The sequence below is a fragment of the Teleopsis dalmanni genome, chromosome 1 (genome assembly GCF_002237135.1).
Source record: "Teleopsis dalmanni isolate 2A chromosome 1, ASM223713v2, whole genome shotgun sequence".
NCBI classification, from domain to species: domain Eukaryota; kingdom Metazoa; phylum Arthropoda; class Insecta; order Diptera; family Diopsidae; genus Teleopsis; species Teleopsis dalmanni.
This window is the reverse complement of record NC_051846.1, coordinates 41,650,502-41,669,363: the sequence shown is the minus strand read 5'-3', so window position 1 is coordinate 41,669,363 and position 18,862 is coordinate 41,650,502. Positions and strand designations below refer to the sequence as shown.

General features: G+C 29.1%; 4 protein-coding genes across 5 annotated transcripts; 2 read left to right on the top strand and 2 right to left on the bottom strand.

Moving 5' to 3' along the window:
- Positions 1–1,859: 1,859 nt before the first annotated feature.
- On the top strand, positions 1,860–8,819 carry LOC119667802 (kinesin-like protein KIF18A). 2 transcript variants are annotated; one of them, XM_038077127.1, is made up of 6 exons: positions 1,860–2,474; positions 2,537–3,245; positions 3,312–3,689; positions 7,530–8,373; positions 8,467–8,562; positions 8,633–8,819. In XM_038077127.1, exons 1-6 carry the CDS (start codon positions 2,173–2,175, stop codon positions 8,743–8,745), a joined length of 2,442 nt encoding a protein of 813 aa, XP_037933055.1. In that variant the 5' UTR covers positions 1,860–2,172; the 3' UTR covers positions 8,746–8,819. The 2 variants fall into 2 exon arrangements, with proteins under 2 accessions (XP_037933055.1, XP_037933054.1); XM_038077126.1 differs by having other exon boundaries at positions 1,861–2,474; positions 8,437–8,562.
- Positions 4,993–5,927, bottom strand: LOC119667804 (ribosome-recycling factor, mitochondrial-like). Its single transcript, XM_038077128.1, has one exon. The coding sequence runs from the start codon at positions 5,833–5,835 to the stop codon at positions 5,053–5,055; it is 783 nt and encodes a 260-aa protein (XP_037933056.1). The 5' UTR covers positions 5,836–5,927; the 3' UTR covers positions 4,993–5,052.
- Positions 8,820–11,846: 3,027 nt separating the features above from the next.
- On the bottom strand, positions 11,847–13,404 carry LOC119672948 (pyridoxal kinase-like). Its single transcript, XM_038084132.1, has 5 exons — positions 13,295–13,404; positions 13,035–13,228; positions 12,876–12,975; positions 12,660–12,806; positions 11,847–12,546 (listed from the first exon to the last, which is right to left on the bottom strand). Exons 2-5 carry the CDS (start codon positions 13,128–13,130, stop codon positions 11,975–11,977), a joined length of 915 nt encoding a protein of 304 aa, XP_037940060.1. The 5' UTR covers positions 13,131–13,228; positions 13,295–13,404; the 3' UTR covers positions 11,847–11,974.
- A 1,560-nt stretch (positions 13,405–14,964) lies between these two features.
- Positions 14,965–16,241, top strand: LOC119672389 (28S ribosomal protein S35, mitochondrial). The gene is made up of 2 exons (XM_038083421.1): positions 14,965–15,245; positions 15,305–16,241. The coding sequence occupies exons 1-2, from the start codon at positions 15,131–15,133 to the stop codon at positions 16,171–16,173; spliced, it is 984 nt and encodes a 327-aa protein (XP_037939349.1). The 5' UTR covers positions 14,965–15,130; the 3' UTR covers positions 16,174–16,241.
- The last annotated feature ends 2,621 nt before the right edge of the window (positions 16,242–18,862 follow it).

The window sequence follows — 18,862 nt, the reverse complement described above, 5'->3', positions numbered from 1 at the left end:
TTTTCCAATTTTGAACTGTATGCTGACACATACCTTGCAAAGTTGTGAACCCGAAGACAATTCTTCAAACGGGTGCCTTGAAAAGCATTTTGAACATGCAAACAATACTTTTCCACTCATTTTGTACTGTTTATTTATTTATTCACTAAAAATGGAACTATACTAAAAACGTAAAAGTACTCAATAATCAAATTTAATGTAACATAAAATATATTTATTAATTTTTACAGAAGGACGCAATTTCCCACTCTTTAGACGATTTTTTTAAGTAAATTAAAGATGGCGTACAGTCTGATGAGTGTCGCTACGTCAATCGAAATTCGAACATATTTTGGAATGCTTTCGCATACATACAACGCAATCATTTAAACGCGCCCCTGAGTTGCATTTTGCATACAGCATGTAATCAATTGGTCAATAAAACTTAAAAAAATTGTTTATGTTCTTTTATATAAATTTAAATACAATATAAAATGCCCGCCAATAACTTTATTATGTCATTCTTTTTATATATATTTATACAAGTTACCCTATTAAATAAAATTATCTGTAGGTATTTTTGTATTTACATATACTTATCAACCTAAAATTTGTTTAACATTTTTTTTTATTTATTTATTCGTAAGCAACCTGAAATTGTTCTATTGGAAGAATACACTCAATATAATCTCAATGATTATTACTTAGTTATTATTAAAAGATACATCTACAATATACATTTATTCCGTTTTTATAAAATCTAAACCGTAGAATATTTCCAATTGACTAAAAGTGTTTGTTATTTCGTTTGGAGCCATATAATACGGACAGCCATATGACGAAGGGCATATTATACAAAAAGTCATATCGCAATTATCATTATTCTAACTTCACCACCATTTTGTTGCTTTTTTGTGCCTAATAGCACCCTTAAAAATAAATTTCTCACAAGAGAAATTACCAAAAGTTGAAATATTTGTTAAATATTTCATATGTAAAATATAAACAAACAACAGCTGAGCTGTAAGCAAAGGCACTGAGGAAGTAAGTATTTAATAAAGTCTTTGTTTTTACTAATTGAATAAGTAACTGATATATGATGTGTATATACACGATTTTGGAAATGAACTATATATTTAAATTTTGTTTGTGTGTTGTAGTATTAAGTGAAGTTTAAACGAGTTCTATCAACTGAATAAATGAGCTAATTATAATACGAACTTTCAGTTATTAATATTAATGAGCAAGTGCCTAAATAAGACAGAGTGAACTATATGTACTATAAGAAATATTTACATTTATTTGAGAAAAAGTAATACGCACTAAAAATAAGATGAAGAGATTAATACAACATTCACACATTCAGGCAAGAGTTTTAATTGTAATTTTTCTTGTCAAAAATTTTAAGCTGATACCTGAAATCATAAAGCAAAAATATTGATACCTGACAAATTATTGTAATTGAACTACTTTGATTTACATTTCTCAACTACTTTGATAAAGTATTTACTTTGCACATATGATATATATATGATAAATAACAGTTTTGTTTAATTTTGTATAAAAATTGAATTCATTCCTTAAAACTATTCACAATAGAGCAACTTTGTACTTGGAAATATTGTACTACGGTGAACTATTCATATTAAAATCAACTGGATTTTGTAGAAATCACGTTTTGATTTTGGTTTCAATTGTCATAATTCCCGTACAAATCTTCTTGATTTGAATTTGAAATTACATCTAAAATTATAAACAAAACTCTTGTGTGAATCTAATATAAGATATCGAATTTGTAACTAAACTAAAAAAATTACGCTCATTATCATATATATATCAAAAGTTAATTTTAAAATGTAATTAAATAAGTATGTGTGTGCCTTTACACATAATGCATGAGTTCTTTATTCTATATACTTCGCGTGGGGCATAATGCCTTCGCCTACACACATATGTCATATATTTCAATAAGTTCGCTTTTGACTGCTAAATGCAACTCTGTAATTCAGTAAAGCCAACTTCAAATGTTTGATATCAAGCGGTTGAAAATCAAATTTTTTTTGAAGTCCGGAGAAACAAACGAATGTTATTTGGTGTACATTTTAATTTATGTTCATAAATGAAATTGGTTATATGGTTGTCGCGGATTTCATAAATTTTAAGATAAATTAAAATTCTAAAGAGAAATAAATAATGACATCATTACAAAAGAACATAAAAGTTGTTGTCAGAGTTCGGCCATACAATCGCAAAGAACTGGAACAAAATCAAAGATGCGTCATAAAAGTTTTGGATGAAGGTTGTCTACTTTTCGATCCCGACGAAGAAGACGAAGACTTTTTTTATCAAGGCGCCAAACAAAGTTATCGGGATATCACGAAGCGTATTAATAAGAAACTTAGTATGGATTTTGATAGAGTGTACGACACTTGTGCAACCAATATAAATATATTTGAGGAGTGTACAGCGCCTTTAGTAGATACTGTTTTGAATGGGTAAATATATTTAAAATACTATGTTATTTATATTAAATGGTTTTAAAAATCATTGATTATAGGTACAATTGTTCTGTATTTGTATACGGAGCTACTGGGGCAGGCAAAACATTTACTATGTTAGGAAATGAGTCAATCCCTGGACTTACGTATCTGACAATGCGTGATCTTTTTAATAAGATACAACTTCAAAACGAACAACGTAAATTTGATGTCGGTGTTAGTTATTTAGAAGTGTACAATGAACAAGTTATGAATTTATTAAATAAATCCGGTCCTATGAAATTGCGAGAGGACTCAAACGGAGTTGTTGTGAGTGGTCTCATACTGAGACCTATATATAGTGCTGAAGAACTATTACGACTGTTGGCACAAGGAAATTCCAATCGAACACAACATCCAACAGATGCAAATGCTGAAAGTTCACGATCTCATGCAATATTTCAGGTGCATATACGTATGACTGACCGCAAAACTGGCACAAAACGTACAGTTAAATTATCAATGATAGATTTAGCTGGAAGCGAGAGAGCTGCTAGTACAAAAGGAATTGGTGTGCGCTTTAAGGAAGGTGCAAGTATTAATAAAAGTTTATTGGCACTGGGTAATTGTATAAATAAGTTAGCTGATGGTCTCAAGCATATACCATATCGCGATTCTAATTTAACACGTATATTGAAAGATTCCTTAGGAGGTAACTGTCAAACTTTGATGGTTGCAAATGTCTCTATGAGTTCGTTAACATACGAAGATACTTACAATACTTTAAAGGTAATTATGTGAAAATTTACTATTAAATATAATCAGTTTAATATTTGTTGTTTTTATTAAATACAGTATGCAAGTCGGGCTAAAAAGATACGAACAACATTGAAACAAAATGTTCTTGTATCGAATATGCCGAAGGACTATTATATTAAAAAGGTAACAGAATTATTAGCTGAAAATGAAAAGCTTAAGGAGATAAATAAAGTATACGAGACGAATACGGCTTTAACACAAGAATCTGCAGAGAAACAATCTACATGCGATGAAAGCAAACTTGAATTATGGTACCGGAAAATATGTAATGTTTGCTTACCGGTTGTAACAGCACAAGATAATGTGCTTGAATTACAAAGTCGTATGAAAACCTTAGAGTTCAAAATGAAGATAAAAACTGACTCCGATAAAGCAAATAGGAACTTGAAATTACATAAATCTGTATCGGAAGATGTAAGTTTAAAATTTTATATTTAATTTAAACTCTATAGTTTACAAAAGTATTCTTATTTAGCTAGAATTTTCAATAGAATTATATTTTGAATTTAATTTCATAGTTGGATAATGTATAAGTTTACAAACTAATTTGTTTTAGTTACTATGATAACTTATAGTAATATTTATTTATTATTATTTATTTAATGGTAGATTCTATTTTGAATCTGCCACAAAGTTGGCATGGTTAATTCAGACTTTATTAAATAGATTCATGATTTTTTTAGGATTAATTAGTTATCACCAATTAATATTTCGCTTTAGCATATATAATAGACTCTTACACATTAAAACCGCTTTGTTTTTCGGGAAGTTATATCTGAAATATTTTCTTATTTCTGGACTTTTTTCTGATAAGACGGAAGATAAATGCAAAAATAAGTATGTGCTTAGTTGAAATAATACAATCTTTTTTCACCATTTCATTACGTAATAAATACTTTAAACAGACACACTAAAATAAAAATTTTGTGATTTCCCGTTTTTAGTTTTATTTTGTATACCACCTACGTCCAAAAAAAAAACAAAGCTCTTCGAAATATGTATCGCCAGTTCTTATTCCAGAGCAATCAATGCATGTTAAAATAAGGTTCCGATTACTATCGTAATATTTTCTAATAGTTCACTCTATTTTATTTATGGAATAGTTAGAAAGCTACTCTACTCTTACCAATTTTGTACATGTACAATAATGTATTAAAAAAATTGATTACTAAATTCCTATTGCTAATATCTTAAGAACCAATTAGTGTATGTATCAATCTATAGTTATAGAGTTGCACTATATTCAGCGTGAAGTTTGAACTAGGAATATGATCTAATTGGAAAAAATATTAATTTTAATATAATTAATATAAAATAACTGATTTTACAACTGTTATAACTTGTTAAATTTATTTTAAAATAATCTTTGTTTATACAATTTAATGTTGATGAAGATGACCTTTCAGCGACGACCCATAACTATATATATGGGTTGGCGTTGTAACTCTAAGATATGATAGCGATAATAAATCATAAATCATATAAGCAATAGTAGATATTCGATATGCTTGATCGAAGATTATAAAATCTTTATCTCTCTAAAATTTAAGTTTTAGATTAGGTTAGGTTATACCAGCGATTCCTAGTGGATCCACTTAGGTCTATTGGCCAATTGTGTTACCGAATAGCGAAATTTAAGTTTTAATTTGATATAATTTTTTGAGTATATATTATTTTTCAAATGTATATGGAAAAATTACAATTCAATGAAATTTACAGAATTTAAAAATTTTCACAAACAAATTCAGAACAATAAATATTTTTTATTTTAAATGCACTATGACTCTCCTAACAGTTCCTTCTGCTTCACAGCTAATAGTTTCTCTGCTTCTGCTACATATTTATCAGCTAATGCAGTGACTTGTGTTTGAATAGCAAAGACATCGTCTTTGGAAATATCAGTCTGTTTTTTAACTTTTTTTATGGTGTTATTTTGTACATCCTTGATAGCATCTCGGTGTTTTATAAATAAAGTTTTTGCATTCTTAGAAAGGTTTTCTCGATGTTCTTTTGTGACCTTTGGTATCGGTATGAATAGTGTGGTGCCATCTTGTTGTGGATTCAAATTCATACCGCTTTTTGTTATTGCTTCTAATACAGCTGGTATGGTCTGTGGAAAACCAATCATATTGACCATAATTGTTTTTGGATTTTTGCGTGATATTTGTGCCAGTTCTTGCAGTTCGTGCTCTGTACCATCTACGTTGACGCGCAATGTGTCAATTGCGCCCGAAGTTGAACGCAGCGAAAGATGTTTCAAGAAGTCATCTTTCATATGCTCCACCGTTTTTTGCATTTGACCGTTGATCGCATCAAAATTAATTATGTCGCGTAATTGTGCTTCATTGATCTCAACTTTGACTGGCTTTTTCCCTTTCTCCTTTTTTTTGTCCTTGCTTTTTGCATAATTACGTACTTGGTGAGTTGTTGGCAAAGTTAACGCCGCTGGAGAAACTAAACTTTGTGGATGCGGTACGCCTCTGCAGTAATTAAGTTGTGTGCAGCGAAGTTGACGCATAAAAACGCTTCTAATTATTGGTGACAAAGTTTTTGTATACATTTTTTTAATAACAAAATATTAAACTCTTCGTTTTGTAAATTATCAGCGGTAAAAGTTATTTCAGTCTACGTTTTTGACGTTTCTTCATTCTCTGCTTGTTTATGTCATATTTTTTCTCTCATATTTTTCGTGCGTCTGAAATCGTAAAAAAAAATTAACGTATTTTAAGAGTTTGAAGTGCTTTAACTATTTACCAATAATTAGTTATAAACTATAGAAACTGGAAAAATATCTTATATATCAATAAATAAATATTAATAATAATAATATAAAAATATATAGACATAAAACGATTGTTTTAATCACTAACAATACGTGATATATTTCTATCTATTTCTATATATTTCTATCTATTTCTATATATTTCTATATATTTCTATTCCTTTATCACTTTATCCGATCTTTAAAAATATTTGAGTTTTTCGACTTTACATCCAATTATTGTCATTGTCTATTGAAAGATCTTCCTACGGACCTCTTTATTGAGCGGATAGCCCTGAACGCCCCTGTAGGTTAGACACATATGTTGAATAGACACACCTGATTAGTAGACATACCTGTCGAATGGACACACCTGTTGAATAGACACACCTGTTGAATAGGCACACCTGTCGCATAGACACACCTGTTGAGTAGACACCCCTGCTTGTTAGACAAACCTGTAAAATGGACACCTGTCTTGGGAGAGCAATTTTTCAAAAATTAAATATTTTAATATTATTTTGTCTTGACTTTACATCCAATTAATGTGGTTAGTAAAATTGTCTGACAGACACCTCTGCTGTGCGAATACCACTGTGGAATGCACATGCCTGTTGAATAGACATCTATTTTAAATAGACACATGTCTTATGTTAAGTTAGGTTTTACATATTAACCTATTGTGTTACCGTATAAGAACTATTAGATTGGAAAAAATATCTTGACCCTTTAGTAAAATTTAAAATGTGCTTTAGACGGTGATCCTGTAGCTAGCCAGGATCCTCAAACAAGCAAATCTCCAGTATAGTCAATCGACTCGTTCAATCGACTATTTGTGCTGCTTAGTAACAAAGTAGATATGAGGCAATTTTCTCGTTTTCCGCATAACTGCGACAGGAATGCTTAAACGGGAGATTTAATATTCTAGAATAGTAGAGAACTGGCTGACACCCGTCAACAAACCTATCACAAGACTGGTATCTTTATGGGGCATCACAATTAGATTGCTGGATTTTTTCATAATAGAATGTGGCCAACTTGTATACAAATACCCGCATGTTGTTGAGTCTTCCCACCTTATATTGAAATATTTAATACAGAAAGATTTGTACAACCGACATTTGTCATAGGCGAATTATTTTTCAAAAACGTTAGATATCTCTAACCATAATTAGCGGACAAAAGTTAATTGTTGCTTTAAGAATTTTTTATTTTCAGTTTTAGTTTTATCAGTTTTATTCAATATGTTTAATTTCAATAATATTAATGAGCCGGCCATCATCATTCGAAGAATTTTGAACCTTTTAATATTTTTATGTTGACCAATATTCATGAAGCCAGCATTTCAGGAATTCTTGAATTCATGGACCAAGCATTACCTAAACTTAAACCATTTCGCTACTAAGCATTTATATATTTAGGAATTTATTATTTTTGTGTTAAATATGTAAAACAACATTAACAAAGCTATTAATATTTTCCAACTATTTCAGGACGTTTCTCTGGATTCAGCATTTATAATGCAATATGAGAAGAAAAAAGAAATTCTAACGTCAGAATTGAAGCGCTGGCGCGATAAATGGTACTTGGCTGTCAGAGAGTTAAACAGAACAAAAAAAGAATTAAAAAACACAGGTTACGATTTTCCTTCACGTTTAATGCTACAAGAACAAAACCTAGTGATTGAAAATTCTAAACTCAAAAACCACACGGATCACTACAAACGTCTTAATATAGAATTTTTTTCTGACACAAATCAACGCAATAATATTATAATGACATGTTTTACATTCATACAAGATATGTACAATGATTTGTCTGCGAATAATGATATCAATCCTAACAGGGAACAAAGCTTCCAACGTTTTAATCAAATTATTAAATCTAAGAGTACATCTTTTCTAGACGATAAAAATTGGAATGCAATGAAGAGTATTCGAAATAATGAGAACAAACATGCTTTGCCTGCTGATGACGATTCTCCCGGATCCAGTACGTCAAAGCGACCACGACAAATATTTGATAATTTTGACATCAATTTCAATGAACTCGAAGAAAAAATGGAAACTTCAGACGATGACGACATGTACAGTTCAAATAAAGTATTTAAGACACCTTTGGCAGTTTCACAAAATCCGAATGAAACGCGTATTATAAAAAAATCAGTTGAAGAAGAACAAGATGGAACTCAAATTATAACAAATACGGTAACCTCCAAGGTAAAACCTTTATTCCAAACTTTAAAACCCGCAGTAACAGCGAAAAAGAATTTGGTAACTAATATATTATCAGAAAAAATAGTTCAAGTTCCACAAAATAAAGAGCACGTAAAAAATGGTGAGTGAATATAACTCATATTTATATTATAATTAATATTATTAAATTATGCGTAAATTACAGTTCTTCTAAAATCGAAAAATTTTAATCAAGGGCTTCTCAAGACTGCCATAGGTGGTACTCTAAAAGAAAATAAAAAATATAGTCCATCCCGTGTCCGAAAGAGTCCACGAACTATTGTATCGAAAGGTAAATATAATTTAAATTTAAATATATATATAAAATTTATTAAAATGATAAATTTTTTCGATTTCTATAGTTGCCAATACTGCGAATTTTGCTAAACGACAACCACCACGAAATGTCCCTGGAATGGCGGAACCCAATGTAAGAATTAATCGCGCCGCCTCATTTCGCGTTAAAAAGCACTAAAACGTATGGTGTTCTCAACACATTAAACTAAAATTTTAAGTTTTTTTATTTTTCTCACTTTTACTAAATTCTAAATGTATATTTGATTTTAAAGTTTTTTTTTCTTTTTTTTTTATACCATATAAAATAAACTTTTTTAAATAATATGTAAAAATTATGATATTTGTTATATAGTCGTCTCTATAGTCTAATATAATTATACATATTTTATTTACGTTTATAAATATTTATAAAATATGGATGTTGTTTAACATCTTCAAACCATCCATTACGAAAACCGCTGATAGTATTTGTAATATCTTCGCGTGAAGGCAATAAGCGATTTATTAAATTAAGTACTCCAAATAAAAGGTACCATAAAAGTCCCAAATTCAAAATTAGTGATAAAGTTGATGGAAATGTTGCTGTACGATATAAAATATCACCCACATTTTTTGTTTGGACGATGTGTGTTGGGCGAAGTAACGGTTCGGCGTAAGGTGTCATGGGGTCCCGCGGTGTTTCGTGAACTATTGCTGTAACTTCCGAGCTCTTTACATCAGTGTCAAATGCTGTATCTATTTCTGGTGCAAGTATTTCATTATTGTTATTTGTGTGTTTTAAATAATTTAAATTTTGTCTTTTTAGCGTAAGTGGTAATACATTTAATTTGTCAATATTTAAAGTTGCATTAGAATTTAATTTTGTATTCTTTATGTCACTATCAGCAAATGCTGTTGTTATTACTAAAATTACGAAAAATATTTTATTTACACACAACATATTTAAAACTAAGTTCAGATGAAAAATGAGCAACTTCTTCAAGCAGAATATGATATTTATATGACTTGTCAGCGCATCATTGTGGTTAAAATGCAAAATTTAGAAAGAAATTTGATGGACAGTTTGACGCGTTATTAGTTTAACTAGACAAATTGTGTTTAAATAGTGAAAGGTTCACTGAATATGACACGAACACAAATTCAGTGTTATTTTAAAAATATTATTTCTTAAAAATATTTTTTTTTACTAAAATTAATTGAAATGAAATTTATTTTTTGTTTGGTTTCAATATGCAGTAATGATCTGTACGGTTTCAATGCTCAATGATGTTGTTGACTAGAGAAGAAAATTCTAGTATTCGCAGGATACTATCCTTTTTCCTTAATAATACTCCAGTATTACAGTAATTAACAAATAGCTGGTTCGCAATTGTTGTTGTTGTGTAGACAAATAGGTTCTCTATTTTGAAATCCCTTTGAAAGGTGTTGAACGACAATTGGTCCTTGATGGACCTTCACATTTGTGTTAGTTTTAGAATCGTACAGTCTTGGTATATATCTTCCTATAAAACGAAAATTGATGATAAAAATTATTTATTAAACTTTTATAAAAATTTCAATATGGAAAATATTGGTAAAATTATGGCTTATATGAAATTATAGTTAATTTTAATATTATTTTTATACTTAACAACCGAAATCTCAAGAATGTTAAACAAATATCGAAAATGTCAATATCAAGTTATACTAAAATATTTTGAAAAAACAGAACAAAACTTTTTTAAAATTATATATATTCATAATAATATCCTTATAAAATAAATCTAATCCAATATATACTAACCGTGTTATTTGTAGACAGTTTTTCAAATTACTCTTATAATGAAAATATTGCTATGGGGTATCTCTGCTAATAGGATTAAATAACAGACAACCCTAACCTTCATTCCTACAACATATTATAAATAAGCAACACAGTATTCCATAGCAGCTTCAAAAAGTAAATCTTTACTAGATAAATTATATAATTGGACTGTGTAATACACAGATGGCTTTAAAACGGACACATCATTACGTTTGTTACATTTCATCTAAATTTCGGGAAGTAGGCTAACTAATGGCGTCACTGCAAAAGCCTACGCTAATAAAGTTCCCCACAATCACTTCATATTTGTAGTCTACTTCGATAACTATAGTCTACTTATAAGCAATAATCAAATGCTATTACAATAGTAAGGTCAATATCAGGTAAAGGATACACTCCAAGAAGCTTAAAGTTGTGTGGATCTTCGAATATGACGGCATACCTGGGAACAAATCATACTGTCCTTACTTTATCTTTACAACTTACAAAATTGTAGACATTTGCAACATTATAAATGTTCACATTAATGGCATTGTGAAGCAAAACTGCCAAGCCTTTCGGCATCATTATCGTTCTTTCGATCTGAGGGGCATTAAGCCGAAATTTTTGAGTACATGCAGCGATTTACTGTATTTTCACGTTTTAGAATCGGACACACTTTCGCGTCGGATAAAAACATACTCTCAGGAACCCTTTAAGTGTTTTCAGGATTTTTCAATGGTCTCATATCACCTTTTCATATCACTGATTCCGATCGCATTTTTTCCAATCAAAGTCTGGGTCATTTTGACTGGAATATCCTTTTCCATCGTCTGGCTCGCCTTGTTTTAGTTAACATCGAATGTTTTTAGAAATTATTGGTAGAAATTCGATGTCTGTATCTAATTTAGCACATTTCTTTCGTGAAAACTGTAATATTGAATTTAGCCTTAATCTAGCTTCTCTATATCTTGTTTTTATGAACCTTATGATTATTAGTGTACTTTGTTATCTTAATATCATTATTATTTTATTATTTCTATTATTATCACTTTGTTATTAATTTTATGTAATTAACATAATCCAAAGTCAATGGCCTCTGCTGCCAGTACTGTCTATTCGCTTAGATATTTTATTATCGTATATCCGCGTTATAAACAAATCTTTTATACTACATATTATTATTCAAGTATTTATAAATATCATTACACATTTGTAAATAATATTTTTACTTAAAGCATTCTCCTGATAGTATATGTATATACATATGTACATATAAAAATTGTAAACACTTAAGATTTAATTTTTTTACTCTCACTTGCTATATTAGTTTTATTTGTTATTTCTTATCAATTATTTAGTTTATGGAAATTTATTGTCATTCATACAAAGCTATTAATTTAATAAACAGTAACTAAATAAAAAGAAAAGAAAAAAACCATCGTTAAATAAAAAAAAATTAAATTCAAAAGTAAAAATATTTTTATGTGCACATTTATATATGAGTATATGTATAAGTATAATACATTATGGTCATTACACAAAAATCCCATTGATTATAAAATAGTAAATATTTCTATAAAAAAAATCTCATAACATTTATAACAATAACAAATAATAGAATTTAAAGAATTTGTTCAGCTTTTAGCACCACTGAAGGATTTTCAATAACATCTTTGCTTTGTATTAGCTTAAGTTCTCTCTCTTTTGAGGTAACCTTACATTTACCCTCCCGCATATTAGTCGGCATCATTTCCAAAGTACGTTTAATAACAGCTTGCAAAGATGCAATGGTTTTCTCTAAAGCTATTCCTAAGTCCGTTGTCTCATAACTATGTGCCAAGAATAACGAAGCAAACAGATCACCAGTACCAGTAAATGATATATTAACCCCTTGTCGTGGTATATTAATAGCAAATCGTGGCCCATTTTTTTTACTAATAAATGCACGTAATTCTCCAGGTTTGCCTAAGTCACTGCTTGAAATAGCCACAGTATCAATATTACGTTCATGAAACCATTCCACCGCCGCCCAAATATCTGCTTCAGTATTTATTTTCCGTTCTGTCAGCAATTCTACTTCATATTGATTCGGTGTGATTATATCAGCAAGTGGTATAATTTCGTCACGATAAATCGGCAACAGCTCCTTAGGTACATACATAGTACCATCGTCACCCATTACTGGATCACACACTAAAAAAATTTATCAATTTAATATTTTTTATGCAAATTTATATGCGTTGATAATTTTTAAGATTTATTGCAGTTTGTTTACCATGACAATCACTTTTTTTTACTATACTTACCATATATCAAATTAGCATTGGCCTGACGTAATTTTTTTAATATTTGTGCCACTTGTCGTAGAAATGATGCATTTCCAATGTAACCGGTCAATAAATGTGAGTAATTATCAAGGAGATTGTTTTTTTCCAAACCTTCAAATAAATCCGCTATTTTTTTGTTTTAACAATAAAACGATATTTTATTTTTGTTTCGTAATTTGTTGTAATTTAATTTACCCAACTCTTTTTCCTGCAACACTTGACCTTTAAAGACGTCATAGCCCGTGTGATTTGAGAATTGTACAGAATTTATGGCATCTACTTCGAAACCAAGTACCTTCAATTAAATCAAATAGATTAGCAAAAAAGATATAATTATAACGTTACTTTTCAAACCTGTAATGGGAATGTAGCACTCTTGTTGCCCACATAACCGAAAACTACATGGCTTTGTATAGATAGCACTCGCCGATTTATAGCCTGTGAATTCATATTCAATTTTTGTTTTTATATTAGAAATAGTAAACAAATTCTGGTATAATATACCAAAGTGTACACTTTAAGCGTTTAGAGATCACTAATGGAAAACACTAATAGAAAAGATTTTATATGCTTACACACATAGGGAAAATTATATTATCACAATGTGTACTTACAGCAATGAGATAAGAGCAGCACTGTGCATTTATTTACTTGTTGATTACTTCATTTATTGTCTTTTATCATTAATTTGAAAATAAATTAAAGAATAGATGGCATAAAGAACTATCAGAACTAAAGTGTTTTAAGTGTTTGTCAATTTAAGGGTGTGGTTTCAATGAGCGTCTTTTAACGAAAGTAGTAATAACTAGAATTTTTCATAATAGATCCCATTCAAAATTTAATTAAATAACTTTTGATGCATAATGGATTAATTTCTTAGCGAAAATAAATAAAACCAAAAAGTATTGTAGTGGAAAGTTGACTACATTCCCAGAGTGCATTTCAGTTAAACGTTTAGCGCCAATTTTACAATTTGCACATAAGTGTCGATTTGATATTGATATTATATATCCTTAAATTTTAAGTGACTTAACTTCACTAACCCCACTAAAACCACCTCTTAGTAATATTCAAAATATACAAATTGCAGCTACTGGCCCAATAAGTTCAAATGACTTTAAGTCACTTTAGTTAATAATATCGAACACTAAAGGTTTATTTAGCTTAAGTGTGAATTGTAAAACTGGCTTAAACTTATTTGAGCAAAAAAAAACTAATACTTATTTAGTTTTAATTATAAGAATATCTTACATCATATTATAATTTCAGAGTGTGGAAAGAGAGCTTTTATAAGTTTATAGGTTTCTTACATCTTACATCACACTATATTTTCAGTGTATGGAAAGAGAGATTTCATTAAATCTTAATAATATAATTAATAATCTAATATAATCTTAATATTAATAATATAATTTCCATTATATTAAATTGTATCTTTCTTTCCATAATGTTCTTGTTGTAATTTACTAAATTCTCTAAAATATATTTTAACTATCTCATCAGTTTATATTAAATTAGTGTTAAATTTATGTTAATTTATATTAAATTCAATAATTAGCACTTATTTTTAAAAGGATTGTGAAAGTAAATAAAATACAGTGTCATAATGGATATAAAGTGATTTTCTCGTTTTGAAATAATTGATGGAAATCCAGTTTTGGTATTATTTATTGTAGAGGCGAAAAGATAAATAAGTTATTCCGCTTTAAGGCAATAGATATCAAGTGACTTTATATATATAAGAATTCTAATTTTCTTGTATTCACGAGAGATTTTAATGTGAAGTGATCTAATCAAATCATGTGAAAATTTTTTTTTTGTAACATATATCTCTTGTGGTATTTGTTACAACGCGGAGCTAGTGGCTGTAGAAATATTTACTTAATAGTGACTGTGATCAGTTTGGGGATTCCCTTGTGTTCAATTTATGTAAGATATTAAAACATTCACAATATATATCTACGAAAACATTCACAAAAAATCTACGGATTAAAACAATTTCAGGGTCTTATATATGTGTATACTGTTTACAGCTTAAATATGAGAACAAATTTTTTGTTCTATATAATATAAGAAATATATTATTTATAAAACGCGATAATATTGAAATTAAATTTTTAAGTCCATTATTAAGATTAATTTGATAACAATGCGATATAGAAAACTAAACTAAGAGTTTAATTTTTCGTTCAATAATTATTACTTTACTTTTCACATTTCACATTTGTTATGTACTTTTCGTAAATATAGAGAGGTTGGCAGCACTGATGTCATCATGTGTGGATTTTGACAATACGTGCTGAAGGCACAAATTCTTGCGGTTGACTTTTTCATTGCGGTGTGCAACATATTTCTAAAAAAGCTAATATATTCAATGAAATTATAATTTATAATTCACTATATGTATAACATAATTATTTCTATAAAAAATAAAACTGAATAGTTTAATTATGTCTGCAATTACGCGTTTGTTGACAAAAAATTTACGTAATTCTAATGGGAGTGTTGTACAGATTCGTCAGCTGAGTGCACAGCAAGAATCAGATCAAGAGCTTCACGATGAAGGTAAATGCATAACTATTTGATTTTAACAAATAATTTAATAACTATATTCATATTTATAGAATTTCGTGTTCTTAACCTGCGTGAGATTAAAAAACCCGTACAGAAGAAACGAGTTGTAAAGAAACAAGAACAGCAACCACCGCGTACAACAAAAATGGCAATTGACCAAGATTGGACAGCTGTATGGCCAGGTCCACGCTCCTTCCATCCGGCATCTGTACCGTTACCGTTAAGACAAGGTTACGCTTTAAAAGGAGCAGCATCACCATCAAAATATGCCAATGCTGAGCTAATGAAGATACCAAATTTTTTGCATTTAACACCACCAGCCATAAAACAACAATGTGAAGCATTAAAGAAATTTTGTACACCTTGGCCGAAAGGACTGGAAACAGAAGAAAAATGTAGAAAGCATTTTCCAATCGAAGTTATACATACAGATTATTGCCATGGTTTGCCAACAATACGTCATCCCGAGGCACGACGTGTAACACTAAAAATTAGTCTTAGTGATTTAAAATTCGATTCACATGCAAGGGATAAATTTTTACGATTAGTTGGAGAGCGTTATGACCGTGAAACAGATACTCTAACTATTGTGGCAGATCGTTGTCCGTTACGAAAGCAAAATTATGATTATGCTATATATTTATTGACAGCTTGTTATCATGAATCATTTATAACAGAACCATGGGAAGCAACTAAAGTGGAAGCTGATATGGAATTATATCATTTTAATCGCAATGTGTCTAAAGTATCTGCTGAGGCCATTTTGAATTGGGGCAATAACGATGATGCCAATAAGGTAAATGCAAGTGAATCCTTTGGCAAATGCGTGGAGGATCTTATCAATGATGGTGAAAACGAGTATAGTTTAGGTAAATACAAAGAAGAAGTTATCAAACTTCTAGGTTTAAATAAGAACTAGAAAATGATAGGCTTTTAGTTCATTGTTATCAAGTCGCATCGATTGAAAAAGTTTTAATTAAAATGTTTTTTTTTGCTACAAATTAATAATAATAAAAAACATTTTTAAGTTAGTAATTTTAGTTGGATTTTATTATGATATATATGTAGTATGAATTGATATATTCAATTTTACTAATGTAGGTCTAAAATTATGATTTTGCATACTTAAAAGCCTTTGAGAAAATCTAAATTGTACGAATCAAATAAGTCTGTTTCGGAGTTTGGTTAGTACTATTACGTCGATCGTATATACAATCAAACTAATGGGAATTCAGAATGGTGAGCTGTGTTGGAAGAGTAAATTACTTAAAAAGTTTATCATTTTCTTCATGAAATTCAATATATGTCATCTCAGAAAGAAATTTTATAGTTAATGGCCTTTTTGTTATACATCATGAGTTATACTTTATGATCTATTGAATTGGTATTATATTCTTTTCTGGTCATTTCTAATTCCGTTCTTCATTCTGATTTAAAGTCGGGTTCGATTGACATTCTCCGTAACATACTTGGATTCTCTCCTAATAATCATGGACTTACTGATATGACATTCTATTATTTGAGTGTGTTAGGCTGGAACAGCAATAACTATCTGGCTAATGTTGTATGATTGAAGACCCAATAAAAATGTAGTAAGTCTCAATAAACGTTTTTATATTTTGTTGCCATTTAATAAGCAACACTTATATAATTATAGAGTATATAACTTGACTTCACTGATGTCATCAGATATTATAGTGATATAATTCATAATCTAATTTAATTAAATTGGTTTTATTTGATTGTATTTAATTAATAAAGAGGAAAATACAACAAATTAAGTGTTACTCTTTTATGTGATATTCGCCCTTAAAAAAATTGTTCAAATAGTAACATTTCGAAACGTAGTCGAAGAGAAGTAAAATATATATACCGCGATAATTTTAGCCGTTCATAATTTCTTTGCCAATTAGAAACAGATAAAATCTTGGAATCATATCGAAGGCATATCTTAAGTATTCTTAAGTTCTATAAATCATTGCAAGCTCTCTAAGTAATTGATGAGTGCTTTAAATCTCCAACATAAAATATATAAAATATTCCACACGTAGTGTAAATAAAATAATATATATCTAAATAAAAAAATAAATAATCCATGTATTGTGAAATATAATTAAGATATAGCCATTGACATAATTTTGATTTAAATTAATAAAAAAAATATATACCTAAATGTTGAGCCTTTTTCGAGTAGTGCATCTGGGCCCTTTTACTCTTTGATAGCTGGGGAGTTTCTGCAAAATCCCACCCATCTCACTGACTAATTTATGTATTCCTCATAAACTTCGTGATTATTCAATGACTGATTTCAGATATGCGTCCCGTCCGTGCGGTTAGTGATTACTCTGAGATTAGATAGTGCTAAGTAGGGCAGACTGTCAGTTTTCGCAAATAGCTTCAGGGCTCTGTCCCTTATGTTTTTTTTGACCGGACCTATTCTAAGGTCTCTTAGCATGTCATTCGTGCGGATGTACCATGGCACTTTGAAGAGTCGTCGGTGAGCCTGACTTTGAGCAACTTGTAGCTTCTGGATAGTAGAGGCGGCAGCTTTGCTATACGCGACACACCCATAAAGTAATGCTGGTCTGATTATTTGGCTGTAGATCAACTTTCTATTCCTCGCGCTAAGGTTGTTGTGTTTGAAAATTGGTTGTAAGCATTTTCTTATTTAATCAAAATGCGCATTAGGAAGAGACATAGATTTACTAGATGACTCTCAAGGACAGTCGAATTATAAAATATAATAAAAAATATTAAACATTGAATTATTTAACAAAAAGAGACCTACAGCCGGATTAAAAGATTTACTAGATTTTTATTTGAAAAATAACTTCTCGTGCCCGTACTTTCAACATAAACTACTTTTTTCAGTATGAGCCCGTACTGTAAAAGTATGGGCTCATACCTCTTATTTACTACTATATTATAAATGTATAATATATACTATATTTATTACTATAAGTGTAGCTTTTTCCAGAGAGGTTTTACAATATTATTCTATTTGATTTTGATAGGAAAAAAATGGAATCATATCATATCTATTATTTATTACTTTCAGCGTGAATTGCTTTTCTTAGAGACGATTTTATTCTTATATATTAGTTTACTTGACTTTTATATAAAAAGTATGATAGCATACCTATTATATATCAGATTTTTACTTAAATCCTTGTTCTTTATGCGTAAACTTATTTCTCTGACTATTTTGTTTTTATATATAATTTTACTTGACTTTTACTTAAAAATTAATAGTACAGAGCTTATATTAGTATTACTTTAATACTTATTATATATTAGTATTACTTTAATAGTAATATAATTACTTTAAATTATATTTATATTAATAATTTATATTAATATAGCCTATATTACTTTTATAATTAGTATTACTTTATAGTAAATCAACTAAAAAATGTTATATTTGTATAACAATCAATATAACTTTAAGTTATGACTTATTTAATTATTGTTTGTTGACTTTTATTTAATTATTGTTTGTTATTGTTTAAATTTGGTTTCTACTTAAAATATTTTTAATTAATTTATTTTCTTAATTGTTTTATACTATTTATATTATTTTGTATTTTATTATATGCTTACAATTTGTT

Coding starts and splice junctions, on each gene's coding strand:
- LOC119667802 (XM_038077126.1), top strand. CDS start 2,173: ATGACATCATTACAAAAGAACATAAAAGTTGTTGTCAGAGTTCGGCCA. Junction 3,246..3,311: donor ATACTTACAATACTTTAAAG/GTAATTATGTGA, acceptor TATTAAATACAG/TATGCAAGTCGGGCTAAAAA. Junction 3,690..7,529: donor ATAAATCTGTATCGGAAGAT/GTAAGTTTAAAA, acceptor CAACTATTTCAG/GACGTTTCTCTGGATTCAGC.
- LOC119667804 (XM_038077128.1), bottom strand. CDS start 5,835: ATGTATACAAAAACTTTGTCACCAATAATTAGAAGCGTTTTTATGCGT.
- LOC119672948 (XM_038084132.1), bottom strand. CDS start 13,130: ATGAATTCACAGGCTATAAATCGGCGAGTGCTATCTATACAAAGCCAT. Junction 12,976..13,034: donor GTGCTACATTCCCATTACAG/GTTTGAAAAGTA, acceptor ATTTAATTGAAG/GTACTTGGTTTCGAAGTAGA. Junction 12,547..12,659: donor CAATGCTAATTTGATATATG/GTAAGTATAGTA, acceptor AAATTTTTTTAG/TGTGTGATCCAGTAATGGGT.
- LOC119672389 (XM_038083421.1), top strand. CDS start 15,131: ATGTCTGCAATTACGCGTTTGTTGACAAAAAATTTACGTAATTCTAAT. Junction 15,246..15,304: donor TCAAGAGCTTCACGATGAAG/GTAAATGCATAA, acceptor TCATATTTATAG/AATTTCGTGTTCTTAACCTG.